The following is a 26,909-nucleotide window of genomic DNA, read 5'->3' on the forward strand; positions in this document are numbered from 1 at the left end:
TGTCACATATATCTGAGGGGCTTCTTTTTGCTTCTTCCCAGTTCTGAATTCTGAGTGGTCTTGCGGCTACAGATAATAATAATAATAATAATAATAATAATAATAATAATAATAATAATTAATAATAATTTATTTATACCCCGCCCATCTGGCTGAGTTTCCCCAGCTACTCTGGGCGGCTTCCAATCGAGTGTTAAAAATAATACAGCATTAAATATTAAAAACTTCCCTAAATAGGGCTGCCTTCAGATGTCTTTTAAAGATAAGATAGCTACTTATTTCTTTCACATCTGAAGGGAGGGCATTCCACAGGGCGGGCGCCACTACCGAGAAGGCCCTCTGTCTGGTTCCCTGTAACCTCACTTCTCGCAATGAGGAAACCGCCAGAAGGCCCTCAGTGCTGGACCTCAGCGTCCGGGCTGAACGATGGGGGTGGAGTCGCTCCTTCAGGTATACTGGACCGAGGCCGTTGAGGGCTTTACAGGTCAGCACCAGCACTTTGAATTGTGCTCAGAAATGTACTGGGAGCCAATGCAGACCTCTCAGGACCAGTGTTATGTGGTCCCGGCGGCCGCCCCCAGTCACCAGTCTAGCTGCCGCATTCTGGATTAATACGGTGGTACCTTGGGTTCAGTGCTTAATTCATTCCGGAGGTCCGTTCTTAACCTGAAACTGTTCTTAACCTGAAGCACCACTTTAGCGAATGGGGCCTCCTGCTGTTGCCGCGCCGCCAGAGCACGATTTCTGTTCTCATCCTGAAGCAAAGTTCTTAACCCGAGGTACTATTTCTGGGTTAGCGGAGTCTGTAACCTGAAGCGTATGTAACCTAAAGCGTATGTAACCTGAGTTACCACTGTAGTTTCGAACAGTCAGTGTTGATTTTTGGATCCCTGTACCACACTTGAATCAGCGCCTGAATGAGCTTCTCCACAGTCGTACAGTCTACAGTACAGAGGCGACTTTTGCATATAGTCCACAAATTCTCATTGGGATTTACGTCCGGGGAATTCCTTGGCCAATAAAGTACCTGCATTTGCTGCTCTGTCATGAATTCCTTCACCACTTTCGATGTGTGACAGGGGTCTAGGTCCTGCTGCAATATCCCGGTACCATCAGGACACCTCTTTTCCAGCTCTAGAATAACTCTCTTTCGTAGAACCTCAATATAATGATCAACTGACTTTTTGTGTTTGTTTTGAGTACAGGATGACGTGTAAGAGAGAAAACATGCTTTGTTTCAATTAATTTGCACAAGGGTATAGTGTAATAATAATAATAATAATAATAAATTTTATTTATATCCCGCCCTCCCCAGCCGAAGCTGGGCTCAGGGCGGCTAACAACAATAAAACAATACAAAAGTACAACACAAAAACACTCTAAAATCATTCATTATAAAATGAAACCCCCCCCAATCATTCAGTTTGTACAAATTTCACACACACTCACACTCACACACTACATACACTACGCTTCTGTTATATTTTTTTTAAAATTATGTTTATTAAAATTTTCGAAAAAGAGTATAAAAGAAAAACAGAAAAGAAAAAAAAAGAAAGAGAAAAGAAAAGAAGAAGAAAAAACAACAGTTGAAAAAGTTTCCTTAATTACATTCCATACCCAATTTCCTTGACTTCCCCACACCTGCCCTTCTTGTATTCCAATTCCAATTTTTAGCTCAGCAATTTTTGTCCCCCCCACTTTACCTTATTTCCTCTAATTCAATTTACTTAATCAATTTTAACTTCTAAACCTCAATCTTTATATTTCAAAACTTATTCTTAACATACTTTCCCTAAATTCCCCCATCAATTTAATTAACCTATTTAAACTTAAAAATCTCAGTCTTTATACACCAACACTTATTCTTGACAATCTTTTGCTAAGGTCGGCCCTAAATCTCTCCCCAAATTCCCCATTTTTATGTTAGTGGCAAAAACCAACTTAATTAAAACAGAATTATATTTTTACACCCTTTGGATTCCCGAAGCCCTACCACCCCCTTTCCCGGTTTCGATCCCCAACCAAAGTCCATCAGTCCATCCGAAATCAGCCTGGCGATCTCACATCCGAGGCACTTAACCCTCTCTCAATTTCTCTCTGCCGGTTTTCTTGATAGTCCTTTATTTTAAATTCCGAATCTCGAAGAGGCTCTGTTCCAATAAGGTCCATATTTCTTCCAGCCAGACCTCCATATTTAACAATGGAGCCAAAATCTTGTTTCTTACTTCTCACTACGCTTCTGTTATAAATTCATAGAAAAATCAACCATACATCGGATTTGCACTGCTCCACTTTTTACTCCATGAAGGAAGGACTACAAAATGGGGAAGGTTTGATACAGGGCAGCCATAAGAGGAGGTTAAGGGGTGATATGATAGCCACGTTCAAATATATAAAAGGATGTCACATAGAGGAGGGAGAAAGGTTGTTTTCTGCTGCTCCAGAGAAGCAGACACGGAGCAATGGATCCAAACTACAAGAAAGAAGATTCCACCTAAACATTAGGAAGAACTTCCTGACAGTAAGAGCTGTTCGACAGTGGAATTTGCTGCCAAGGAGTGTGGTGGAGTCTCCTTCTTTGGAGGTCTTTAAGCAGAGGCTTGACAACCATATGTCAGGAGTGCTCTGATGGTGTTTCCTGCTTGGCAGGGGGTTGGACTCGATGGCCCTTGTGGTCTCTTCCAACTCTATGATTCTATGATCTATTGGTCTTAACACTAAAGACCCAACCTCCCGTCTATTCCATACTTCAAATTCATATTACTTATTGCCAATACACATTTTTTTTCATAATTAAACTTATTCTCATTAAATCTAATTTCTTATATCTACCTTGCAACTATTACTGAAGTTCCTCGAATGCTGTAACAGAATTTAAACTACTATATTTATTTTTCAGATATTCTTTAAAAACCTCCCATTTAGAAACAAATTCCTGTTTTGATTTATTCTTTATTTTTTCTGATAAACCATCTAATTCAGCATATTCTGTCAGCTTTTGGATCCAATCTTGAATAGGCAGCCAGTGTTCTGAACTTGGTAATCACAGTTTCCCAGTTTGACCCTAACAGTGAATGAAAGTTAAATGAAGACTTCCTGGCTTATTGCAGCATGCAACTTGTCTTTTTTTCCTTAGTAGTCCAACTTTGTTCTTTTCAAACTTAAGATGATTTGCAAATTATGTTAACAGGAACATAACAGAAGTGCAAGCAGTGTACTGTAAATGTATGTAAAAATTTATTTTATTTTTAAACAGCAGTGGGAGAATGTAACCTCAAATTTACTCTTCCAACTCTATGATTCTATGATTGTAATCTTTGAGCATACCAGTACATACACAGGAGTCCTGCCCAGTTGCTATGCCAACCCTGATGGTCTCAGACAGAAGACCATCAACAACACAACGGACTGCATACACGAGTGGATTCAACACAGACTATAACAAAAGAACAGTGATTGGATTCCCCCTCAGGGGGCAGGAAACTTCAACTACCTTTTGTCTTCTGAAAATGACTCATGGGGAGGGGGAGAAGGGAACCAGTGACAGGACACTCAGGTTACCCTCAACCCCTCCTTTCTGTGATGTATGTATGATGTTTCTGGGGGTGGTCTTGATCTACAGGGTGGGAATTTCAAATGTTTTTATAAGGTCTTGCACACCATTTTTCTGTGTCTTTCCTCTCTCCTGCAAGTGAGGGGAACACCCTGTTGCAACAGTTCAATAAAGGCCAAGGCTACAGACTGCTGTTTTGCTCCAAGTTATCCTGGTTGGTGTCTTTATTTTTGTCCAAGGGAGCCCTCGGATTTTTCCGTTAACATAGGATATAAGTAATGGGTCCCGCCTGCTAGCCTGCTCCCTAAAATCCCACTGCTTTGCTCATTTCTATATATAGGGTGCCTACATTCTGCATGTGCAAATGACTTTAGATACCTATTAGGTCCATAAATTACATTTTGCATATATTGAACACAAAAAACCAGCAGCAATTTGTTGTTGACATAGGACAGCTGGACATATAAAGGGCCCCTTTACCTTCAGTAGCTTAGGGCCTCATCAAACCCCAATCCGGCCCTGACCAGGATACCACTTTAAACTGTCATGGCTTCCCTCAAAGAATTCTGGGAGCTGTAGTTTGTTCAGGGTGTTCCGAGTCCTTAGGGGACTTCCATTCCCTTCAAGGAGGCAACATTCCCGGAGTGGTTCTACAATCAACCCGTCTTCACAGGGAACTCTGGGAATTGTTCATTTTTTGCCCAGGTGTCTCCACCTTGCTTATTGTATTTAATCACAAGCGAGAGGAGTAAAGCTCCTGTCAATCAGAAGAGAAAAAGAACAGTAGGTCTGCAAAGGGGAAGAAAGAAAAAGGAATTCACCGTTCAGCCGGTTTCAGGTAAGTTGCATGAAACCGCCCAAGTCTTACCATTATCGTATTGTTCTGGGCAATTCAATATGAGAAAAATACCCTGACCGCACATGTCAGTTCGCACTGTTGGTAAAAGAAAATGACAGCAGAGATGCTGTTTCCGTGGGCCTTCTAAAGCTCTCTGCGGGCGAATTTGCCTGTCATCTCTGTGGAAAGGTGTGTTCAGAACAGTTCTTTTTTTGAGGATTTTAACAAAATGTTTATTACAAAAGAAAAGGTCATCAGGCAACATATATGAACATAATCAGGTGACTGGGGATTGGAAAATTCATCAGCCAGCTCTATGAATAGCAAGAAGCCTTGCACTTCCCTTCATCGGGGTCGTAGGTCAAAAATACTTGTAAATGATATGAAGATGCTATTGGCTAAAGCCATCAGCGCACCATAACGGCCTCTTGGTGGTTACCCAGAAGACAGATCTTTGCTGGACTAGGCTCTTGAGAACCTACAGCCTTCTGACCATAGCTGTCAACTTACAGATTTGAAAATAAGGGACCAGCAGCCTTGAAAATAAGGGACCAGCAACCAAAATAAGGGACCTGCAGCCTCACCTGTTCCAGGCACTCCAGTCTTCCTGTCCTCCTGCAGTCTGGTCAAACTCATGCTGGTAGCTTCGAGAACACTGTCCAACCAACTTTGTAACCAGAGGTTCAACTGAATAGAATCTGAATCACATGCACCACATGGCCTATGCAGCCTCAACTTCAGATGGCTCCCTGGCCTGGCTTTGCACTGCAAAGTTTGCAGCAGCACGTGCAACAAAATGGCGTCCAGCATTCAAAAACCCCCTCAGCTTGCAGTACCTAGCCACACACAAGGCATGCAAGCTCCACCCCCCAGTCGTTCTTAGACTTCTTATTGGGTGAGCAACACAGACAAGCAACACAGTTGGAGCCTCCCTCCTCCCTGGCCGGCAGGGAGGGAGGGAGGGAGAGGAGCTGCTTCCTTTGAAATTTAAGGGACATTTAAGGGACATCCATCAATAAGGGACAGCAGCGGGGCGTGGCGCTGGAATAAGGGACTGTCCCTTCAAATAAGGGACACTTGACAGCTATGCTGCTGACAGCCTATTATTTGCCAGCGATTAGGGGGTTCCTCAGCACCACAATGACTGAATCTCCATGCAGGAACATCTTGGAGATGTAACTGTCCTTGTTGACAGGTTTTGATTTCTTCTTGCCTTTCCCACTCTTGGGCACCTCTGTCCACATCTCCTTAACGTTTTCCAACACCATGTTGCAGTGCCTGTCAAAGGCTTTGACCCGGCCAAGCAGTTTCTTGTTGTTTCGACAGTTGATTAGCACCTGAGTATTGTTTTTTAGGACTGGGTGAGAACATAAAGGGGCCCCGCGTTGAACTCTTCCTCCTCCCTCTTCTGCAGCTCCTCTGGGGTCATCTCACTCTTGGGCTTGTTTAAGAGGCTCATGGCTGGGCCCTTCTCGTCTTCCTAGCTGTCGACTCACGCGGCGAACTGCTCCATCGCGGGCTTGCGAATGTGAGCGCCTTCCCAGGCTTCCGCTTCCGGGGCATTTCCAAACCTGCCCAGCTGGCCCTTCGTGTTCAGAACAGTTGACACGGACCGTATCCTAGATGGTGTCTTGGACTAATATCTGGATTTTCATTGCAAGAAAACAAAGCCCAAATCAAAGGGGTCCTCACACTGGCTTACTAGTAGCACAGGTGAAAAGGATCTAGGGGTCTTAGCAGACCACAAACTGAACAGGAGTCAGCAGAGTGATGCAGCAACAAAAAAAGTGAATGCTATTCTAGCCTGCATCAACAGAAGTACAGTGTCCAGGTCAAGGGAACTCATCGCACTACTCTATTCTGCCTTGGTCAGACCTCACCTGGAGTTTTGTGGACATCACAGTCTAAGAAAAATATTGACAAGCTGGAAGTCGTGCAAGGTGTGGGAATGTTCAGGGAGGCAGGAGAGGATATATTGTTTATTAATATCCTTCCTTACTAGCAAGTGCCTTTTCTTAGAAGAGTTTCACATTCCCCAGCGAATAACTGGTTGCAGGCTTGCGTAAATCTCTAACTATTAGGTTCCTGGTAAGTTCCCTTTTATCCCTCTTAAAAGAATAAACACACCACAATCTTGTTTAAAGTATATAAAAGAAGTTTACTCACATTCAGTTCACATTTGGATCCCTGAAGGCAGACTTAGTTACAAAGTATATAAATGTGGATCTATCTCATATGGAGATAATCTCAGTGTCCTCTGTTAGAAGCCAACAGAGCATCTCTAGCTAAAAAGCTGCTCCAATGATGGAGGAAGTCAAAGAGAGAGAGAAGGAGCTACATGCCTCGTGCTTTTGTTACCTGGACAGGTAAGGTCACGCCCACCTCTAGTCACATGCAAAGGAAGTATATCCCAGCCAGAAGGAAACAGGAAGTTATCGACTGGCTGGACCAAACATTCCCCTGCATGTCCACTCTAGGAAAACAAGGAATGTTGTACTTGACTGCTACTTATGTATCACATCCCACACAGGGAAGGTGACCAAGATGGTCAAGGGACTGGAAACCAAGCCTGATGAGGAATGGTTGAGGGAATTGGGGATGCTTATGTCACGGCTAAAAATTGGCCACTATTTCTCTAATGCTAAAAGAACTACCGTAAGTCAGCATGAGTCAGCGGCCTACAATCACTCATGCAACCTTTTACAAAATTGTACCTGTATATATGGAGTGGTCAATGTTAGTGTTGGGTGTGGGTTGGTTGGATGGTAGAAAGCTGGTTGTGTTTGGTGTGTGTAAAAGCTGTCGGTCGTGGTTGGAGAAGAAGACTTTTTAAGAATAAAAGCAGCAATACTCTGCAAAAATACACTTTCAAAAAGACTCTTTTGTGCCAACTAAGGTCTGAGGACTAGGCAAAGGAGTAAAAAGGAGGTCAGAACCTTTTCTTTGTCAAACACTGACAGCTTAGCCAGGCGACGTGATAGCCATTTTCAAATCTCTGAAGGGCTGTCACATGGAAGATGGAGCACTTCTTCTTCTTCTTCTTCTTCTTCTTCTTCTTCTTCTTCTTCTTCTTCTTCTTCTTCTTCTTCCTCTTCCTCTTCCTCTTCCTCTTCTTCTTCTTCCTCTTCCTCCTCCTCCTCCTCCTCCTCCTCTTCTTCTTCTTCTTCCTCTTCCTCTTCTTCTTCTTCCTCCTCCTCCTCCTCCTCCTCCTCCTCTTCTTCTTCTTCTTCTTCTTCTTCTTCTTCTTCTTCTTCTTCTTCTTCTTCTTCTGTACCAGAGGGTAGGACCTGAACCAACAGATTCAAATCCTAAGAAAGGAGATTCCAATTCAACATTAGGAAGAACTTTCTAACAGCAAGAGCTCTTCGACAGCAGTGGAACGAACAATCTTGGAAATCTTGGAAGGTGGTGGACTCTCCTTCATTGGAGGTTTTCAAGGAGAGGTTGGATGACCATCTGCCAGGGATGCTTCAGTTATGATTCCTGCATTGCAGGGGCTTGGACTAGATGACCCTTGGGGTCCCTTCCAACTCTGCAATTCTATGATTCTCTGTGATGTTCCACATTGTCGGGCTTGGTGCTTATGAATGGACTTGTGGATTATTGCGTAAATTTCTCTGGTTATAATGCTAGCCCCAGGTTGTAACGTTCCTCTTAAACTGCACGACCTTCTTTGTTACAGAACTGCTGCAGTTTATTTTATCTGATCCTGTTGTAAACCACTTTGATCTATGCCACTGTATCACAAAAATATAAGTATTTAAGTAAATGAATAATAATAAAAACAAATAAAGGACAATTTCGATAGAAAGAGCAACGAAAACACCCAAAGTGTATGGCACAAAGCTTTGCATCAAATCTCAATAAATAAACCAGGGATCAATAAATCCCTCTGCAAAATTTGAAGCTCTGTTTGCACTGGGAAGCCACTGATCCGCTCTGATCTTTCCGTACCACCTCAGTAAAAATGATTCGTCGTATCCACTAACAGGATTCCAGGAAGCTATCGCTGGACATGAGATGCAGCAAAGCAGCTTTACACTGCAAGGCGCTATTCCCAAACTGTGGGTACACAGGATAAAAGCCTTAGGCTAAATGTTATGAAACCATGATCGCGGTGCAGCAAAAAGCTGCCCTCTGGCAGTTGCAGAACAAGAAAGGCCAAATCTCTGAAAATTCTCAGTAAAGGCACAGGAGATTTAGGCTGACTCAGCCAGAGAAGGATACATTTTTCAACCCTGAAAGAGTAGGGTTGCCAGACCTCCCCTCTAGGGCCAAACTGATGCCCCCAGTTAGCAGCGCGAGGGCTTGAATCCCCAGGTAGAAGAGAACACATTGTATTTCTTTATTTTTGACAGTGCCCAAAGCTTTCAAGCTTCAGACAGGTAGGAGCTGGCAGCAAATTATTGCCTGGAACTGAAGCCTCCATCTTTACATGGCTTCCTCCAAGTGGCAGGTGGAGGGTTAAATATCCAGGTGAGCGAGACAGCCTTTCACAATAAAAACACTTAACAAGAAGATTGTGCATGTAGCTTGCAAGTTTTAGCCTGGCAAGAATCATAGAATCATAGAATCATAGAATCATAGAGTTGGAAGAGACCACAAGGGCCATCGAGTCCAACCCCCTGCCAAGCAGGAAACACCATCAGAGCACTCCTGACATATGGTTGTCAAGCCTCTGCTTAAAGACCTCCAAAGAAGGAGACTCCACCACACTCCTTGGCAGCAAATTCCACTGTCGAACAGCTCTTACTGTCAGGAAGTTCTTCCTAATGTTTAGGTGGAATCTTCTTTCTTGTAGTTTGGATCCATTGCTCCGTGTCCGCTTCTCTGGAGCAGCAGAAAACAACCTTTCTCCCTCCTCTATGTGACATCCTTTTATATATTTGAACATGGCTATCATATCACCCCTTAACCTCCTCTTCTCCAGGCTAAACATGCCCAGCTCCCTTAGCCGTTCCTCATAAGGCATCGTTTCCAGGCCTTTGACCATTTTGGTTGCCCTCCTCTGGACACGTTCCAGTTTGTCAATGTCCTTCTTGAACTGTGGTGCCCAGAACTGGACACAGTACTCCAGGTGAGGTCTGACCAGAGCAGAATACAGTGGCACTATTACTTCCCTTGATCTAGATGCTATACTCCTATTGATGCAGCCCAGAATTGCATTGGCTTTTTTAGCTGCCGCGTCACACTGTTGGCTCATGTCAAGTTTGTGGTCAACCAAGACTCCTAGATCCTTTTCACATGTAGTGCTCTCAAGCCAGGTGTCACCCATCTTGTATTTGTGCCTCTCATTTTTTTTGCCCAAGTGCAATACTTTACATTTCTCCCTGTTAAAATTCATCTTGTTTGTTTTGGCCCAGTTCTCTAATCTGTCAAGGTCGTTTTGAAGTGTGTTCCTGTCCTCTGGGGTGTTAGCCACCCCTCCCAGTTTGGTGTCATCTGCAAATTTGATCAGGATGCCCTTGAGTCCATCATCCAAGTCGTTGATAAAGATGTTGAATAAGACCGGGCCCAAGACAGAACCCTGTGGCACCCCACAGCAGCAAATTATCTATCTATCTATCTATCATCTATCTATCTATCTATCTATCTATCTATCTATCTATCTGTCTGTCTGTCTGTCTGTCTGTCTATCTATCTATCTATCTATCTATCTATCTATCATCTATCTATCATCTATCTATCTATCTATCATCTATCTATCATCTATCTATCTATCTATCATCTATCTATCATCTATCATCTATCTATCTCTATCTATCTATCTATCTATCTATCTATCTATCTATCTATCTACACATACACACACACAGACACAGTGGTACCTCGGGTTACATACGCTTCAGGTTACAGACTCCGCTAACCCAGAAAGAGTACCTCAGGTTAAGAACTTTGCTTCAGGATGAGAACAAAAATCGTGCTCCGGCGGCGCGGCAGCAGCAGGAGGCCCCATTAGCTAAAGTGGTGCTTCAGGTTAAGTACAGTTTCAGGTTAAGAACGGACCTCCGGAACAAATTAAGTACTTAACCCGAGGTACCACTGTGTGTGTGTGTGTGTGTGTGTGTGTGTGTGTGTGTGTGTGTATATATATATATATATATATATATATATATATATATATATAAATTTTCAAAGATCTTTATTGAAACGGAACATATATACATAATAACCAAAATTCCCAATGATTCCCTCACATAAAATATAATATCTAAACTACAACAGTTGCATAATTATACACTTAATTATAAAACCCATCACCCACCCTCTACTTCCCTCCACAGCAATTCGACTTCTGTATATTTCTGTCTACCTTTTTCCCTTGCATTCTATAATAAATCATTTTTGTTAAATTCTGGTTTTTCTTTCTTTCTTTCTTTTGTTATTGCTTACATTTTTTATTCTAAGCCTGTTAACGTGTCATTTTTAGAACAATATTTTGACATATAATCTTCAAAATACTTCCACTCCATTCTTAACTTTTGGTTTGATTGATATCTTATAACTGAAGTTAATTTTGCCAATTCTATATACTCAATTTACAAATCCACTCTTCCTTTGTTGGTATGTCCTGAGATTTCCATTTAGTAGCAATCACTACCCTGGCAGCTGTTGTTGCATATAAATCTATATATATATATATATTTCATATGTGGTATGCCTTTGCCCACCAACCCTAACATATAAGCTTCGGGATTTTTTATCAAGGATTTTTAAAGCTTTTTCTTAAGTTCCTCATATAATATTCCCCAAAACTTCTTTATTTCCTTGCAACCCCACCACATATGAATTATCATTCGAGGAAGAACCAGCAGCAAATTATAGTATCTTCTTGTTGTTTAGTCGTTTAGTAGTGTCCGACTCTTCGTGACTCCCTGGACCAGAGCACGCCAGGCACTTCTGTCTTCTACTGTCTCCCGCAGTTTGGTCAAACTCATGCTGGTAGCTTCGACAACACTGTCCAACCGTCACCCCCTTCATAGATCACTGCCTTGCCGTGGCAAAGGGGCTTGAATAACTCAGAGAAGCTATGAACTATGCCGAGCAGGGCACCCAAGATGAACAGCTCATAGTGGAGAGTTTTGACCAAACGTGATCCACCTGGAGGAGGAACCGGCAAGCCACTCCAGTATCCCTGCCAAGAAAACTCCATGGACAAATTATAGTATAGGCACTCTGAAATCTGCCCTCCACCGCTCCCCTTTCCCAATTAACCTCCCTTGCCTGGGGCATCCTTAGTTCTCAGGTTTCGGCCCTGAAATCTTAGAATCTGGGATGCTCTTGACTTTTCAACCCTAGTAGTGTCCATTCCTTCTTCAAAGGCAGGTAGTGGAATTTCAAATACCTGAGTTGATGGTGTGGCTCCCTGCCCCCACATTTCAGTACACATATTTAATCAGATTTGGCTACATGACGACGACTGAACACAAATGAGGGCAACTGGAAGTGAGTTAGACCACCGAGGGCTATTTAAAACAAAGTCACTTTTTCACGAGAAACATCAAAAAGGGAAAGCGAGTGCTTGGTGTTTGCTTTTGCAGTGCTGAGGATGCTCACGAAAACCTCTCAAAGAAACCAGTAAGAATTTTAGGTGCGTAGGAAACTGCTGCAGGCTGAGTCAGACCATCAACTAACCCCATGGATATTTTTACAAAATTGGGTGCCATCCTCACACTCTGCAATATTCAAGGGAGTTCCAGGCACTCACCCAGGTCCTGTGTTCTTTTGGAGAACTGAAGATGTGGCAGAGACGTTGTGGCTTTAAGAAATATCATTTATTCCCCTATTTACACCTTCAGTCTGCACAGAGGGAGTCCAGATCTTACAGCATGGTCATTTTGAGAAGGGCTTGTGCAGTCCTTGGGGTCAAAGGCATATCTCCCAGCCAGCCTTCAGCCAGCCTGCCCAAGATGGATCTTGGTCTCTCTTCTTCCTCCTCCTCCTTCCCAGAACACCTTGCTAAAAACTCTCTTTTCCTGTCACTTCAAAGAAACACCCCCTCACCCTGGAAACCTCTGTCTCCCCAGGCCATAGGATTCCTCTTGGATGGCCCATCAACCACTTTTGTCCTGTTAACAGATTAGCTGGTGGGGCTTCCTGTTTCTGGTCGTGGGAAATGGCTGACTCCTATATGATCGGATCCCAGCCATGCCGCTAATTCAGGGCTGATATGGAGGTAATTAGCCCTGGCACACTCCCCAGCGTGGGGGAGGACAGTCTCGCAGATCCGCAGATTGTCCGAGATTGTCAGCTTGCATCAAGGTGCAAGAAGCAGGACACTGGGTCCCAGAGCACGACACGGCTGGCACTCTCTGATGTCATTCTCATAGCCGGAAATATCTGTTTGATAAAATGATTGGATTTGGACAATAAACAGACATAGCCTGGACCGAAGAAGACTAAGCAAAAACCTGCAGAACTGTACAGTTCCTGGTGTTTAAGCTCGGATTTCAAAGAGATTCTTATCATGGCGTGTGGATTACGGATGTGTTTGGTATGTCTTTTTTCTCTTCTTAACATCTACAATTGGTTTTCAATGCCGATAGATGTGTTAACAACAAAAAAATTAAATATGGAGGGAAACAGAGCAACTTACGAAGATATATTGGTGAAAACAGAGAAAGGATGGAAAATTAAACCATATGAGGAAATAAAAGATGGGTTTACAGGATGGCTACATCAAGTGAATGGTTTATTAAAAGAAGATTTAAAAAAGGGATATAGTGAGAAAAAGTCCAAATACCAAATAGATATCTTGGAGAGTAGAACAAAACTCCTGTCTAAAATGTATGATTACTTGCTGGAATGGGACACTAAGTACGAGTTAGTAAAAGAAGTTATGATAAAGTGGGCGGTCGATTTTGGCTATAATATTGAATACGACAAATGGGTTAAATTATGGAACGTAGGTATGAAATTTACAGCATGCTCCACCTTAAGAGAAAATTTAGGAAAAATGATGTACTGGTGGTATATCACCCCAGTTAAATTGGCCAAAATGTATAAATTGAGTAATAAAGCCTGTTGGAAATGTAAAGTAAAAGATGGGGACCTCTACCACATGTGGTGACAGTGTGAAAAGATGAAATTTTTGGGGGGATTTAATATATAATTAACTGAAGAAACTTTTAAAGTATACATTCCCGAAAAAACTGGAAGCTTTTCTATTAGGGGTCATAGGGGAGGAAGTTAAGAAGGAGAACCATAAATTATTCCAATATGCTACTGCAGCAGCTAGAATACTGGTAGCTCAAAAATGGAAATTACAGGAGACCCCAATGATAATGGAATGGCAGGCTAAATTTTTTTAGTATACAGAATTAGCTAAAATGACCTACAGAATTCGAGACCAAAAAGGGACAAAGTTTGAAGAAGAGCAGGGTAAATTTGTGGCATATATAAGATCTAACTGTAGAAGTCTAAAGACTACAGCAGGGTTGATATAAATCCTGTGATGTGTATGGAAGTTGAATAAGAATCTACAAGAAAAGACATATATTAAGAAAACCGAAGCGGGAAGGAAGGAAGTCTGGGCGTGAATATACGCAGTGTAAATAAGATGACATAAAATGATGACTGTAAAAGATAGTTTTATTTTGTTTTATTTTTGTTTGTGAAAAATTTAATAAAAAGCAATTAAAAAAAACCAATTGGTTTTCAATGCCAAGCCTCATTAAGAAACTTTTTTTTAAAAAAGAGTACAGATGGACTTTTATTTATAATTAAGCATTCAACTGCTCAGCTTTACTTAGACTTGAAAGACTTGATAAAGATAAAAGAAGAAACAAAGATGGCGCTTGTTAATATGACGCAGCACGGAAAAATGAGAATTCCTCCCTTTTCGAGAGACGCAGGAAATATTTGCTGGCTGATTTTGTAATGTCTTGAGATAACAATTTGGGATAATATATAGTGCAGCTGTTTGCAGAAGTTTTTCATTATGAGTGAGAGAGAAGGCTGAATGGATGTCTAGCAGCCCACCCTCTAGAGCCTGGAGGGGGGGATTGTGTGGTCTCTGAGAGACTGATCGATCGCCAAATAACTTATATCGGTGGAATACAGCTCATATTCATTGCATTATTGCAAACAGTATGCTTAACAATTTACAGTAATAACTTAACCTCCCTTTCCATGGAGGCGCAGATTGCAGCTATAACAAAGGTGGCATTTTTTCATCACCGCCAAGCTAAACAGTTGGCTCCTTATCTCTCTCGCTCTGACCTAGCCACTGTGATCCACGCGACAGTCACCTCCAGACCGGATTGTTGTAACTCACTCTACGTGGGGCTGCCCTTGAGACTGACCCAGAAACTCCAGCGGGTGCAGAATGCCGCGGCGAGACTCCTTACGGGGTCCTCGCTGTGGGATCACATTCACCCAGTGCTTTACCAGCTACACTGGCTCCTGGTGGAGTACAGGGTCAGGTTCAAGGTGCTGGTTTTGACCTTTAAAGCCCTATACGGCCTAGGACCCTCATACCTATGGGACCGCCTCTCCTGGTATGTCCCACGGAGGACCTTACGATCTTCAAACAAAAACATCTTGGAGGTCCCAGGCCACAGAGAGGTTAGGCTGGCCTCAACCAGAGCCAGGGCTTTTTCGGCTGTGGCCCCGAACTGCTGTAACGCTCTGTCACAAAAGACTAGGGCCCTGCAGGACTTGACATCTTTCCGCAGGGCCTGCAAGATGGAGCTGTTCCACCAGGCCTTTGGCCAAGGCACAGTCTGACCCCCTCCTTTGGCAATCTTCACAGAACTCTAGCCCAATGGTTGCCATCAGTTTGATTTGAATTAATTTTATAATGAAATGATTTTAGAATGTTGTATTATTTTATTGTTGTTAGCCGCCCTGAGCCTGGCTTCGGCTGGGGAGGGTGGGATATAAATAATTTTTTTTTACTATTATTAACAATGTGGAAGCTACTATGTTATTAAATCTCAAACGAAAAGCTTGGACAACAGCCTGGATTGGAAGATTGGAATGGAGTCAGGGAAAGCTGCGCTGGCAAATAGACAGTTGAAAAAATATATATACACAAATAAAGCTGTATTCGACGGACGAAAGGATATATGATTTCTGACATGACTGAGAATCGTAGAGCCAGGGATAGAGAACTTTAAAGCGTTAAGATCAGAAGATGGATAATATGAAAACAATGAGAAGAGGCAGGAATGAAGATTTGGAGATATGCTTCAAAGGTCCAGCCTTTGGGGAGCCCGGAAAAATTAATAATTACAATATGGTCTATAATTGGACATGTTAAAAATTTTTAGTTTATTATTTTTAATTGGATTATGATTCGGATATGTTGATTGGCTGTTTTTATAGGAAAATCAATAAAAATGATTTTAAAAAACAAAAGAAAACAGATTAGCTGGTTTGCAGAAGCCAGCCCAGGGATTCCTTGTTTGGCACAGTTCTGCAGGTTGTACATTCATCCATATCCCAGCTAGTCAAAATCCTGTTTGTTGTTGTTTAGTCGTTTAGTCGTGTCCGACTCTTCGTGACCCCATTGACCAGAGCACGCCAGGCACTCCTGTCTTCCACTGCCTCCCGCAGTTTGGTCAAACTCATGCTGGTAGCTTCGAGAACACTGTCCAACCATCTCATCCTCTGTCGTCCCCTTCTCCTTGTGCCCTCCATCTTTCCCAACATCAGGGTCTTTTCCAGGGAGTCTTCTCTTCTCATGAGGTGGCCAAAGTATTGTAGCCTCAACTTCATGATCTGTCCTTCCAGTGAGCACTCAGGGCTGATTTCCTTCAGAATGGAGAGGTTTGATCTTCTTGCAGTCCATGGGACTCTCAAGAGTCTCCTCCAGCACCATAATTCAAAAGCATCAATTCTTCGGTGATCAGCCTTCATGGATCACTGCCTTGCCGTGGCGAAGGGGCTTGAATAACTCAGAGAAGCTATGAGCTATGCCGTGCAGGGCCACCCAAGATGGACATGTTATAGTGCAGAGTTTTGACCAAAAGTGATCCACCTGGAGCAGGAACCGGCAAGCCACTCCAGTATCCCTGCCAAGAAAACTCCATGGACAAAGTCAAAATCCTACCATTTATTAATTTCTAGAGTTTGGGGGGAAGATAACAATATCTTCTTTCTCCTCAATTGGCAGCAGTGATGCTCCAGTTTTTTACAAAAGAGATTTTAAACATCTTTTTGAGTTCGTTGCATATTATATCCCCAAATTCCCTTATTTTCTTCTTAAAATTAATAAAGCAAATTGGGGGAGGATGATCAAAGCATAAAACAAATGTCTTTGGGGATCACCGAAAGGCAAAGAAACCAATTCCCCAAGGCAGAGCAGGAATTCAGAGAGACCCCTGGGGGGTTAGGTAGCAGATTCCTAGCAGATGTGGGGCAGAATAAACCAGGCAGGTGTGTTTGCTTTTGGTTTCAGGTAGCTTAATCCTTTCCAGACTGAAAGGGAACTTGTTTTTTTCGACACAATATTATTTCAGAGAGGAGGGACATGATAGGTTGGAAGAAAAACAACAGCAACAACCCACCATTGCCAAGAGAGTAAAAGGCAGAGAATCAAAATTCTGCCTTTGTCTGGGCTGTCGACCGGCAAAACTGGAATGCTGAGATCGTGAGGCATTGCTCAAGAAGCAGGATGAAGGTGTTTCTTACTGCATTGCTGGCTACTCTTTGGTGTGCTGAGTTTGGTAAGGCCCCTTTTATTTATGCAGATCCATTTTTGATGTTTCAGTTGGCTGAGAGTTAAATTGAGGGAGTTGGGGATCTTTAGCCCTGGAGAAGAGGAGACTGAGAGGTGTTGGGATAGCCATCTTCAAATATCTGAAGGGCTGTCCCGTGGAAGATGGAGCAAGCTTGTTTTCTCTTGTTCTGGAGCGCAGGACCTGAACCAATGGCTTCGAATCGTAGGAAAGGAGACTCAGACTAAACACCAGGAAGAGTTTTCTGAGGGTAAAAGTTGCGGAACAGACTCCCTCACAAGGCAGTGGGCTCTCTTTGGAAGAAGAGTCAGTCTGCATTCCCTTGGAACTTTGTTGTTTAGTGGTTTAGAGTCCCATTAAGTTAAATAGGGTTTGCAGACCGATCCTATACAGTGGTACCTCGGGTTAAGAACTTAATTCGTTCTGGAGGTCTGTTCTTAACCTGAAACTGTTCTTAACCTGAAGCACCACTTTAGCTAATGGGGCCTCCTGCTGCTGCCACGCCACCGCTGCACGGTTTCTGTTCTCATCCTGAAGCAAAGTTCTTAACCCGAGGTATTATTTCTGGGTTAGGGGAGTCTGTAACCTGAAGCGCATGTAACCTGAAGCGTATGTAACCCGTGGTATCACTGTATATGTTTACTGAGCAGTAAGTTCCAAGGGATGCAGGTGGCGCTGTGGGTTAAACCACTGATAATAATAATAATAATTTATTATTTGTACCCCGCCCATCTGGCTGGGTTTCCCCAGCCACTCTGGGCGGCTTCCAACAAAGATGAAAGATACACTAAAATGTCACATATTAAAAACTTCCCTGAACAGGGCTGCCTTCAGATGTCTTCTGAATGTCAGGTAGATGTTTATCGCTTTGACATCTGATGGGAGGGCGTTCCACGGGGCGGGCGCCACTACCGAGAAGGCCTTCTGCCTGGTTCCCTGTAACTTGGCCTCTCGCAGTGAGGGAACCGCCAGAAGGCCCTCGGAGCTGGACCTCAGTGTCCAGGCAGAACGATGGGGGTGGAGACGCTCCTTCAGATATACTGGACTGAGGCCGTTTAGGGCTTTAAAGGTCAGCACCAACACTTTGAATTGTGCTCGGAAACGTACTGGGAGCCAATGTAGGTCTTTCAGGACCGGTGTTATGTGGTCTTGGCGGCCGCTCACGGTCACCAGTCTAGCTGCCGCATTCTGGATTAGTTGTAGTTTCCGGGTCACCTTCAAAGGTAGCCCCACATAGAGCGCATTGCAGTAGTCCAAGCGGGAGATAACCAGAGCATGTACCACTCTGGCGAGACAGTCTGCAGGCAGATAGGGTCTCAGCCTACGTACCAGATGGAGCTGGTAAACAGCTGCCCTGGATACAGATTTGACCTGTGCCTCCATGGACAGCTGTGAGTCCAAAATGACTCCCAGGCTGCGCACCTGGTCCTTCAGGGGCACAGTTACCCCATTCAGGACTAGGACTTGCCAATCAGAAGGTTGGCGGTTCGAATTCCCTCGACAGGGTGAGCTCCCGTTGCTCAGTCCCTGCTCCTGCCAACCTAGCAGTTCAAAAGCACGTCAAAGTGCAAGTAGATAAATAGGTATCGCTCCGGTGGGAAGGTAAACGGCGTTTCCGTGCGCTGTTCTGGTTCGCCAGAAGTGGCTTAGTCATGCTGGCCACATGACCCGGAAGCTGTCCGCTGGCTCCCTCGGCCAATAAAGCGAGATGAGGTCCCTTTACCTTTACGGACGGACCCTTGGAACTTACTGCTCAGTAAACATATATAGGATTGGTCTTCAAACCCTATTTAACTTAATTGGACTTGCAGCTAGGGAAGCATTCATACGATTGGGCTTTAAGTCCCTTTGAGCGCTATAGCAGGGCTTTTAGAAGAAAAAAGAAGATTAAGATATGTCTCTACCATCATAAGGGGTGGTAGTTTTCATCTGTTGACTGTTCAGTGTCCTTGCCAGGTTGCATGGCTAAGATAGGCTTGGCTTGTGTCTGGAATTTCCCAGACATACCTGGGATTTCGCCACTGGAAACAATCAGAGCGGAAATCGCTGAAATGCCAGGGAGAAATCCAGCCAGTATGGAAATTCATGTTGGAATGTCGGAAGTGTAGATTTTGGTGAATTTTCTTAAAAATAGGTCAAAAACTTCAATGGCTTTTGATTCAGAGTTTGCAAAAACAACAACAAAAAGCTCAACAACTTTGGGCAACAACAACAACTTTAGTGTCTGGATATTCACTTTTTGGAATATGGGAACCCTCGGCTAAGAGGAGGAAAGCCTTTTCTGGTTCACCTTTGGCAGCAAAATGTCTTGATCTGGCCCTGCAGATCCCTTAGTGTTTTCATAGAGGCAAGACAATATCTCTCTGCTGCTGCTCTGAACAGAGATTGCATCTACGCTGCTGAGATTGTTTTAGTAGGCAGAGCAGACTACTGGTGATTTTGAACGTGGGACCCTTCTGCATTTGAGGAAGATGCTCCCATTACCACTCAGCTACAGCCCTTTCTTTTTATTTTTAATTTTTGCCTCAAATCAGAAACTCTGTGAATCCGGGACTGTCCCCGGAAAATAGGGGCACTAGGAGGGTCTGTAAATGTGAACTGAAATGCAAGTTCCCCCTCCTGCTTAGCACTGAGTTAAGTTGTTTTATGCTGCATTTTGTGTGAGATTTGGCTAGCCTTTTCCTTTGACGTTCTTAGGAGTCTCCGATTCATCCAGTGTGCAAGGAAGCTTACGGAACAATAAAAACCAGCAGAGTAATAAAATCCTGTCCACACAAACCACAAACTAAGCAGCTCTAACGATCTGATTCAGAGCTTGGCACACAGATTTTCTGCTGGGTGTCAGCTGTTACGTAAATCTGCAAGGAACCATTGGGTTGCACAGGTGCTGTGGACAGAGTTGGCCAGCTGGAAATCCTCACTAAGGTGGCCAAGAAACACCTGATCTCTCTGCAATACCTTTAGATGTGATGGAATGCTAAAAGAAAGTTTGTTTTTAACAATATCCAAACCATACCCGGCCCCAGTTAAGCTAAGTTTCATCTGTATCCACCTCACGGGGTCTTGGTGTTCAGAACAAGGGAGGGATTCGTTTGGTCCAATCCAATGCTCCGAAATGTGCTTGTGGACAAGAATGCAACTTGCAGTCAAGTTATGCATTTCTCTGGATTTTGCAGTGCATGTACAGTGCTCAAAAAGCATGCACAAAAAGAGTAGCTTATGCAACAGGTGTGCATAAAATGTGCATTTCATTAGCGAACCATAGCTGTCAACTTACAGATTTGAAAATAAGGGACCAGTAGCATCGAAAATAAGGGATCAGCAGCCAAAATAAGGGATTTTCCCAGCACAGGTATGTTCAACTTCTGAGCCCCTCCGACCCAAGGGCAGAAAGCCCAGCCAGCAGCCAAACGAAGCCTCAAGCGGTGGTTCCCACAGCGCAGCAACCCGGCAAAGGGGATGCAGCAAGGAAAACCTTCATCACCTCTCCGCTGAGAAGCGCTGAGCAAAGGCGAGTCCCCAGGCAATGCGGCCGATTTGATCGGCACAAGGCATGCAAGCTCCACCCCCCAGTCGTTCTTAGACTCCTTATTGGGTGAGCAATGCAGCCAAGCAATACAGTTGGAGCCTCTCTCCTCCCTGGCCGGCAGGAAGGGAGGGAAAGGAGCTGCTTTCTTTGAAACCCGGGAAATTTAAGGGACATCATCAATAAGGGACAGCAGCGGGAAACGGCGCTGGGATAAGGGAGTTTCCCGCCAAATAAGGGACAGTTGACAGCTATGTAGCGAACGCTCCCATCAGGCCTGGCCAGCAAGGGATGATGGGAGTTGTAGTCCTACAAATCTGGTAGAGAGCCACACCCTTTCCTGGCCTGTTGACAATACAGAACTAGATGCGCCATCACTAACCTGACTCTTTGTAAGGCAGGTTCGTACGTTCCTATGACGTTAGGAGCTGAAGTGCTGAAAATGCACATAAATTTGTAAGCTTCGGAGGGGTTTTTTTCGTTTTGGTAACACCCCAAAACCTAGTGTTTCTTCTTGTCTTTCATTTTGCCTTTTGGAAAGGGTGACGTCATACATTGACTGCCATGTCTTCTTTGCCTAATATCCTGAAATGGGCATTCACCTCTGCTCCAATGGGAATTTCCTCTCCTAAGGCTAAACACAGCACAGGCGTGCTAGTCTTCCTTGGAAACGTGGCTGGAGAGGGAAGAGCTAAATATCTTCTCCTCATGCTCCCTGTGGTCTAAACCACCAAGCCTCTTGGGCTTGCCGATCAGAAGGTCGGCGGTTCGAATCCCTGCAACGGGGTGAGCTCCCGTTGCTCTGTCCCAGTTCCTGCCAACCTAGCAGTTTGAAAGCATGCCAGTGCAAGTAGATAAATAGGTACCACTGTGGCAGGAAGGTAAACGGCGTTTCTGTGTGCTCTGGTTTCCATCACGGTGTCCCATTGCACCAGAAGTGGTTTAGTCCTGCTGGCCACATGACCCGGAAAGCTGCCTGTCGACAAACGCCGGCTCCCTTGGCCTGAAAGCGAGATGAGCTCTGCAACCCCATAGTTGCCTTTGACTGGACTTAACCGTTCAGGGGTCCTTTACCTTGTCTTACCTTGGTCCTCATGCACCCCCTTCCCAAAGGTTTATCTTTAAATAGAAGAAAACTGCACAATTAAAGGGACCTCTAAGCCGGCTCTCAGCTTTTCAAAATTGGAAACAGGTTTGAGCATTGAGCAAGAAAGTAGACCTGCGGGCAACTCGTGTTAGTAAAGATTTTTCTGTCGCCCTTTCCCCTACAGCCCAGGCTTTGCGGTGTTATTCTTGCCCGGAGCCGATAACGGCTGTAAAATGCATGAAGGTGGACAACTGCTTGCAGAATGAGACCATGTGCAAGACTACCATGTACTCGCGTGAAGAAGGTGAGAGACTTGGCTGTGTTCTCCTTCCACTCTCTGAGAGAGCCTGCCTCTGAACACCTGGGCTGGGATCCCCAAACGGGAGAGCGTGGTTGAACTCAAGTCCTGTTTGTGGAGTTCTCTTGTTGGCATTTGGCTAAAAATATAAGAAGAGCTTGCTGGACCAGGGCAATGGCTCACCCAATCCAGCATCCTTGTTCTCACAGGGGCCGAGCAAATGGACGTGAGAAACCTGCAAGCAGGATTCGAACACATAACAAAATATAACTAAATTTTTATTTATACCCTGCACTTCCCGGTTCAGAAAACCGGGCTCAAGGGTGGCTAACAACAAATTTAAAACACTTAACTGATGCAACAAAAAACAGTATAAAACATGAATAACAATAAATTCAGAATTCAAAAATCAATTTAGGGGGGGGAAATCCATCCAATAAACATCAGATGATCACCAGAGCTAGCTGGCTAAATTAGTCCTATTTGGGCCAGTAAGGAGACCAGGGGAGAATTAGCTGTGGGGTCTCAGAGCGGGTAATCTTCATAAATAGGGGAGGGGGAGGGAAGAACAGGGGAATAAAAGATCAGGCTAAGTTCAAGTTGAAAGCCAGGCGGAATAGCTCTGTCTTACAGGCCCTGTGGAAGGAGGTTAAATCCTGCAGGGCCCTGGTCTCATGGGACAGAGCATTCCACCAAGTTGGAGCCATCACTGAGAAGGCCCTAGCTCTGGTAGAGGATAATCTTGACTTCCTTAGGGCCCAGGACCTCTAAACTATGATTATTCATGGACCTTAAGGTCCTCTGTGGGGCAGACCAGGAGAGGTGGTCTCATAAATACGAGGGCCCAAAGTCACACATGAGTAATCTACCCTCCTGCAGTTCCCAGCAAGTGGTATTCAGAAGTCTTGCTGGCTTCAGCTGTGGAGGCAGGACATTGGCATCATGGTTAGTAGTCATCAACAGCCCCCTCCTCCATGACGCGGTTGGTGCTGTGGTCTAAACCACCGAGCCTCTTGGGCTTGCCGATCGGAAGGTTGGCGGTTTGAATCCCCACGACGGAGTGAGCTCCTGTTGCTCTGCCCCTAGCAGTTCGAAAGCACACCAGTGCAAGTAGATATTTAGGTACCGCTCCGGCGGGAAGGTAAATGGCGTTTCCGTGCGCTCCGGTTTCTGTCACGGTGTCCTGTTGCGCCAGAAGCAGTTTAGTCCTGCTGGCCACATGACCCGGAAAGCTGTCTGTAGACAAATACCGGCTCCCTCGGCCTGAAAGTGAGATGAGCGCCGCAACCCCATAGTCACCTTGATTGGACTTAACCATCCAGGGGTCCCTTACCTTTACCTTGATCTCCATGAATTTGCCGAATCCATTTTTAAAGCCATCTACTTTGGTGACCTTCACTGCCTCCTGTGGGAAGAGTTCCATAGTTTGTGCTGTGTGCAGAAGGACCTTCTGTTATCTGCCCTGAATCTTCCAACATTCAGCTGTGCTGGACTGTGTGTGCGTGTGTGTGTGCAGATCTTGGCCAGATCCAGCAGTTTTCTTCTTATATAAATGGTCTAGATATAAGGCTATCAACAGGGGAGGACATAGAATCATCTGGTGCAGGATATCAATAGTTACTAGCCACAAAGGCCTATTATTAGAGCCAGTATTACCAGCTGTGAGGAATGAGGGTGGGGGTCTGCATTGCTGCTGTGCTCAGGTGGGCTTCTCATACAGTCTTCTAATTCCCAACATACCCACCCAGCCTCCAAACCACCTCCTCGCTGGTGCACAGTCTGATGAGGTGCTTTCTTATCTCTGCAAGAGTTAGATCTCCCGGTCTTTCCCCAGAGAATCCTAGCACTGCAGAGTTGGAAGGGCCCCAATCCCCTGCAATGCATGATTTGGAGATTCTGAACCCCCTTGTTCCCTTACCCCATTGGCAGGGTATCCACAGCCTCTACTTCCCAGTTGTGCAAAAATTCACAACTGCACAGGGGAGGCATAGAGGACCGTGTACCTGCTGCACCGTGGTGGATTTCGGAGAGGGGTGGACGACAGGGTCTGATCTGTCTTGCCACTTGTATTTGCAGTGTACCCATTCCAGGGCGATTCAACCGTCACGCGGTCTTGTTCTTCGAGGTGCATTCCGTCCGACGTGGATGGGATTGGCTTGACTCGCCCGGTGACCTGCTGCAACACGGATCTCTGCAACCACGATGGGGCTGCCAGCGTGCAGATCAGCTACATCACGGTGGGGACCTCAGCTGCTTCCTTCTTCATCCTCCTCCGACCTGGACTGTGATTCAGATGGCAAAGGCAGAAGATCTTGGGGTGTGTGTATGTGTGTGTGCAAACGACAACAACTCCTTGATCAAGCCCCGCTTGGCTTTGCTATCTCAGTCGGGCTGTGTACCTCTCTCTTCTCCTGCAATGGCAGTCTCCTCTTCTCATCAGGCAAAGAAAACGGGGTGTGTGTGAAAATGCTTTGCGCTATGAAAAATCCTGGCTGGCCTGCTCCTCCTGGCTGAAAAGAGAATCAGAGACCTGATGCTTAAGTATTTTGGTGGTGCCAGTCAGCCCTTTGCTCAGCTCATTGTCTCTGATTCTGCCTTTCGTGGCTCACCCCATGTTTAGAAAACACAGTTCCAAGCAGTTTCCCCCTTGCCCCACTCCTTTCCCAGGGAAAACCTGCTCTTTAGCTCTAAATCAGAACAAACAGCAATTCATGGAAAACCCAAATGGCTGTTGTCTCTGATTGAGGACTAAAGAGCAGTTTTCCCCAGGGAAAGGCAACGAGACTTTCACATGACTTGTATTTTTATCATATTGTTTTCTAGTTAATCACCCCCGGGTCTGAGAGCTTTTCTCATTGTTCCATGACTGTGCTTTGTGAAAACCCTATCTTGCCCACTGCACTGAAGCTCCTTTAGCAGCAAAACCCTTCTTCAGATTTCCTGTGAATCCGTAGATCGGAGTTTCGCAAGGCTCAGCTGTGGAGCAAGAAGAAAATCTCCTGGACCTGGGGAAAGGAATCGCTACAGAATGCAATAAAAACGCAGGTCAAGCGGAAGTGTGGCTGAACAATTAGTCTTAAAGATGTGCCTTTATGCACACCTGATCACGGCTCCCAATAGCCAGGCAGGATTCCGAGAGCAGTCACCAGAACTCATCTTAAAATCCTCTTAAAATCTTCCTTCTCAATGTGGGGCTGTCTGAAATGGATCCGTTGCATGTAGAGACATTGGGGACGGGCTTTGCATGATTCTCTTTTTATGCATGAAGTACCCTTCCAGAAACCCTCTCCTCTTTATCAATCATTTATCCTAACTTGTTGCATGATGCTTATGCTGAAATTACACGATGCCCCCGTTTTTGTCGAACGCCTACCACGATCTGTTTGCAGGCAGCTTATACAACAATGAGCAATCCATCCTGATTTACTTGTGTAGATAGATTATATGTCTCCTTCGGGAGGTAGGGCAGGATGTAAACCGAATAAATAACAATAAATTCCCATTGATCAGTAAATTATCCCACACTGTTTCGTGCGTGATTTCATCATAGAATCATAGAATCATAGAGTTGGAAGAGACCACAAGGGCCATCGAGTCCAACCCCCTGCCAAGCAGGAAACACCATCAGAGCACTCCTGACATATGGTTGTCAAGCCTCTGCTTAAAGACCTCCAAAGAAGGAGACTCCACCACACTCCTTGGCAGCAAATTCCACTGTCAAACAGCTCTTACTGTCAGGAAGTTCTTCCTAATGTTTAGGTGGAATCTTCTTTCTTGTAGTTTGGAACCAATGCTCCGTGTCCGCTTCTCTGGAGCAGCAGAAAACAACCTTTCTCCCTCCTCTATGTGACATCGTTTTATATATTTGAACGTGGCTATCATATCACCCCTTAACCTCCTCTTCTCCAGGCTAAACATGCCCAGCTCCCTTAGCCGTTCCTCATAAGGCATCGTTTCCAGGCCTTTGACCATTTTGGTTGCCCTCCTCTGGACACGTTCCAGTTTGTCAGTGTCCTTCTTGAACTGTGGTGCCCAGAACTGGACACAGTACTCCAGGTGAGGTCTGACCAGAGCAGAATACAGTGGCACTATTACTTCCCTTGATCTAGATCAGGGGTGTCAAACTCAAATTCATCGGGGGCCGCATCAGCAGTTTGGTCACCCTCAAAGGGCCAGTTGTATCTGTAGGACTATGTGTCCACTCTTTATTATCATAAATTATTGTCACTGCATTCAATTATTACTGTTTTTTGTAATAAGGTAAGTAATAACTAGCTCTGAAAGCAGAAACATAGTCAGAATAATGGCAAGTAGATATTCAAATGTACAGTACAATTATTGTACAATTTATTGAAAAATGATTTTTGGTAACAGACAGTATTTTTTTTAAACATACAAATATTGCCAAACACTGTTTATTACACATATGGCAAACACAAGGCATTACCTTTTTTTAAACTTTTCTGACTAGATGGCTGACATCGTTTTTGGGTTATTTGATTGTAGTTTATGGTCCCTTTACCACTGTAAAGTGACACGGAAGTGGTCAGTATATCCAAAGTTTACCGCTCAGACTTTTAAGCAGAATAATAAGCAGACCCCCCCCCCAATAAGCAGACCCCCCCCCCACACACATCATATGTACTTACAGTACAGGAGAGAAGGGTTCAGGCAGCCGTTGGATCTGTCACATCACAGGATGGCATGCGCTCAATATAAAAACAAGTGGAGGTTTCCTGTGTAGAACGGCCGGCGCCGCTAGAGGGCAGACGTTCTCTGGCTTGTAGGCTGCCGTGCATGCGCTGAAGAGGCGGCTTTCTTGTGGCAAAAAAAAAAAAAAAGCGAGAATAAAAGGTGAAGGCTGGCGGCCGGCGGCGGCTACACGGGCCACATGACGAGGTCTGGCGGGCCAGATTCGGCC

The 26,909-nt window shown here is 44.6% G+C and overlaps 1 protein-coding gene and 1 pseudogene across 2 annotated transcripts; one reads left to right on the forward strand and one right to left on the reverse strand.

Annotated features, from left to right (window-relative positions):
* Nucleotides 1–5,476: 5,476 nt before the first annotated feature.
* LOC128417020 (small nuclear ribonucleoprotein Sm D2-like) lies at nucleotides 5,477–5,952 on the reverse strand (annotated as a pseudogene).
* Nucleotides 5,953–16,745: 10,793 nt separating this feature from the next.
* LOC128417011 (ly6/PLAUR domain-containing protein 2-like) lies at nucleotides 16,746–25,505 on the forward strand. 2 transcript variants are annotated; one of them, XM_053395158.1, is made up of 4 exons: nucleotides 16,746–16,989; nucleotides 17,110–17,327; nucleotides 21,875–21,994; nucleotides 24,065–25,505. In XM_053395158.1, exons 1-4 carry the CDS (start codon nucleotides 16,979–16,981, stop codon nucleotides 24,274–24,276), a joined length of 561 nt encoding a protein of 186 aa, XP_053251133.1. In that variant the 5' UTR covers nucleotides 16,746–16,978; the 3' UTR covers nucleotides 24,277–25,505. The 2 variants fall into 2 exon arrangements, with proteins under 2 accessions (XP_053251133.1, XP_053251134.1); XM_053395159.1 differs by lacking the exon at nucleotides 17,110–17,327 and having other exon boundaries at nucleotides 16,755–17,065.
* Nucleotides 25,506–26,909: the final 1,404 nt, after the last annotated feature.

This window comes from Podarcis raffonei, chromosome 7 (genome assembly GCF_027172205.1).
Source record: "Podarcis raffonei isolate rPodRaf1 chromosome 7, rPodRaf1.pri, whole genome shotgun sequence".
NCBI classification, from domain to species: domain Eukaryota; kingdom Metazoa; phylum Chordata; class Lepidosauria; order Squamata; family Lacertidae; genus Podarcis; species Podarcis raffonei.

Bases quoted from the DNA above. Each gene is read 5' to 3' on its own strand.
- LOC128417011 (XM_053395158.1), top strand. The intron at 17,328-21,874 runs GTAAAAGTTGCG...TTTCCCCTACAG, and splicing joins CCAGGAAGAGTTTTCTGAGG to CCCAGGCTTTGCGGTGTTAT. The intron at 21,995-24,064 runs GTGAGAGACTTG...TTGTATTTGCAG, and splicing joins CATGTACTCGCGTGAAGAAG to TGTACCCATTCCAGGGCGAT.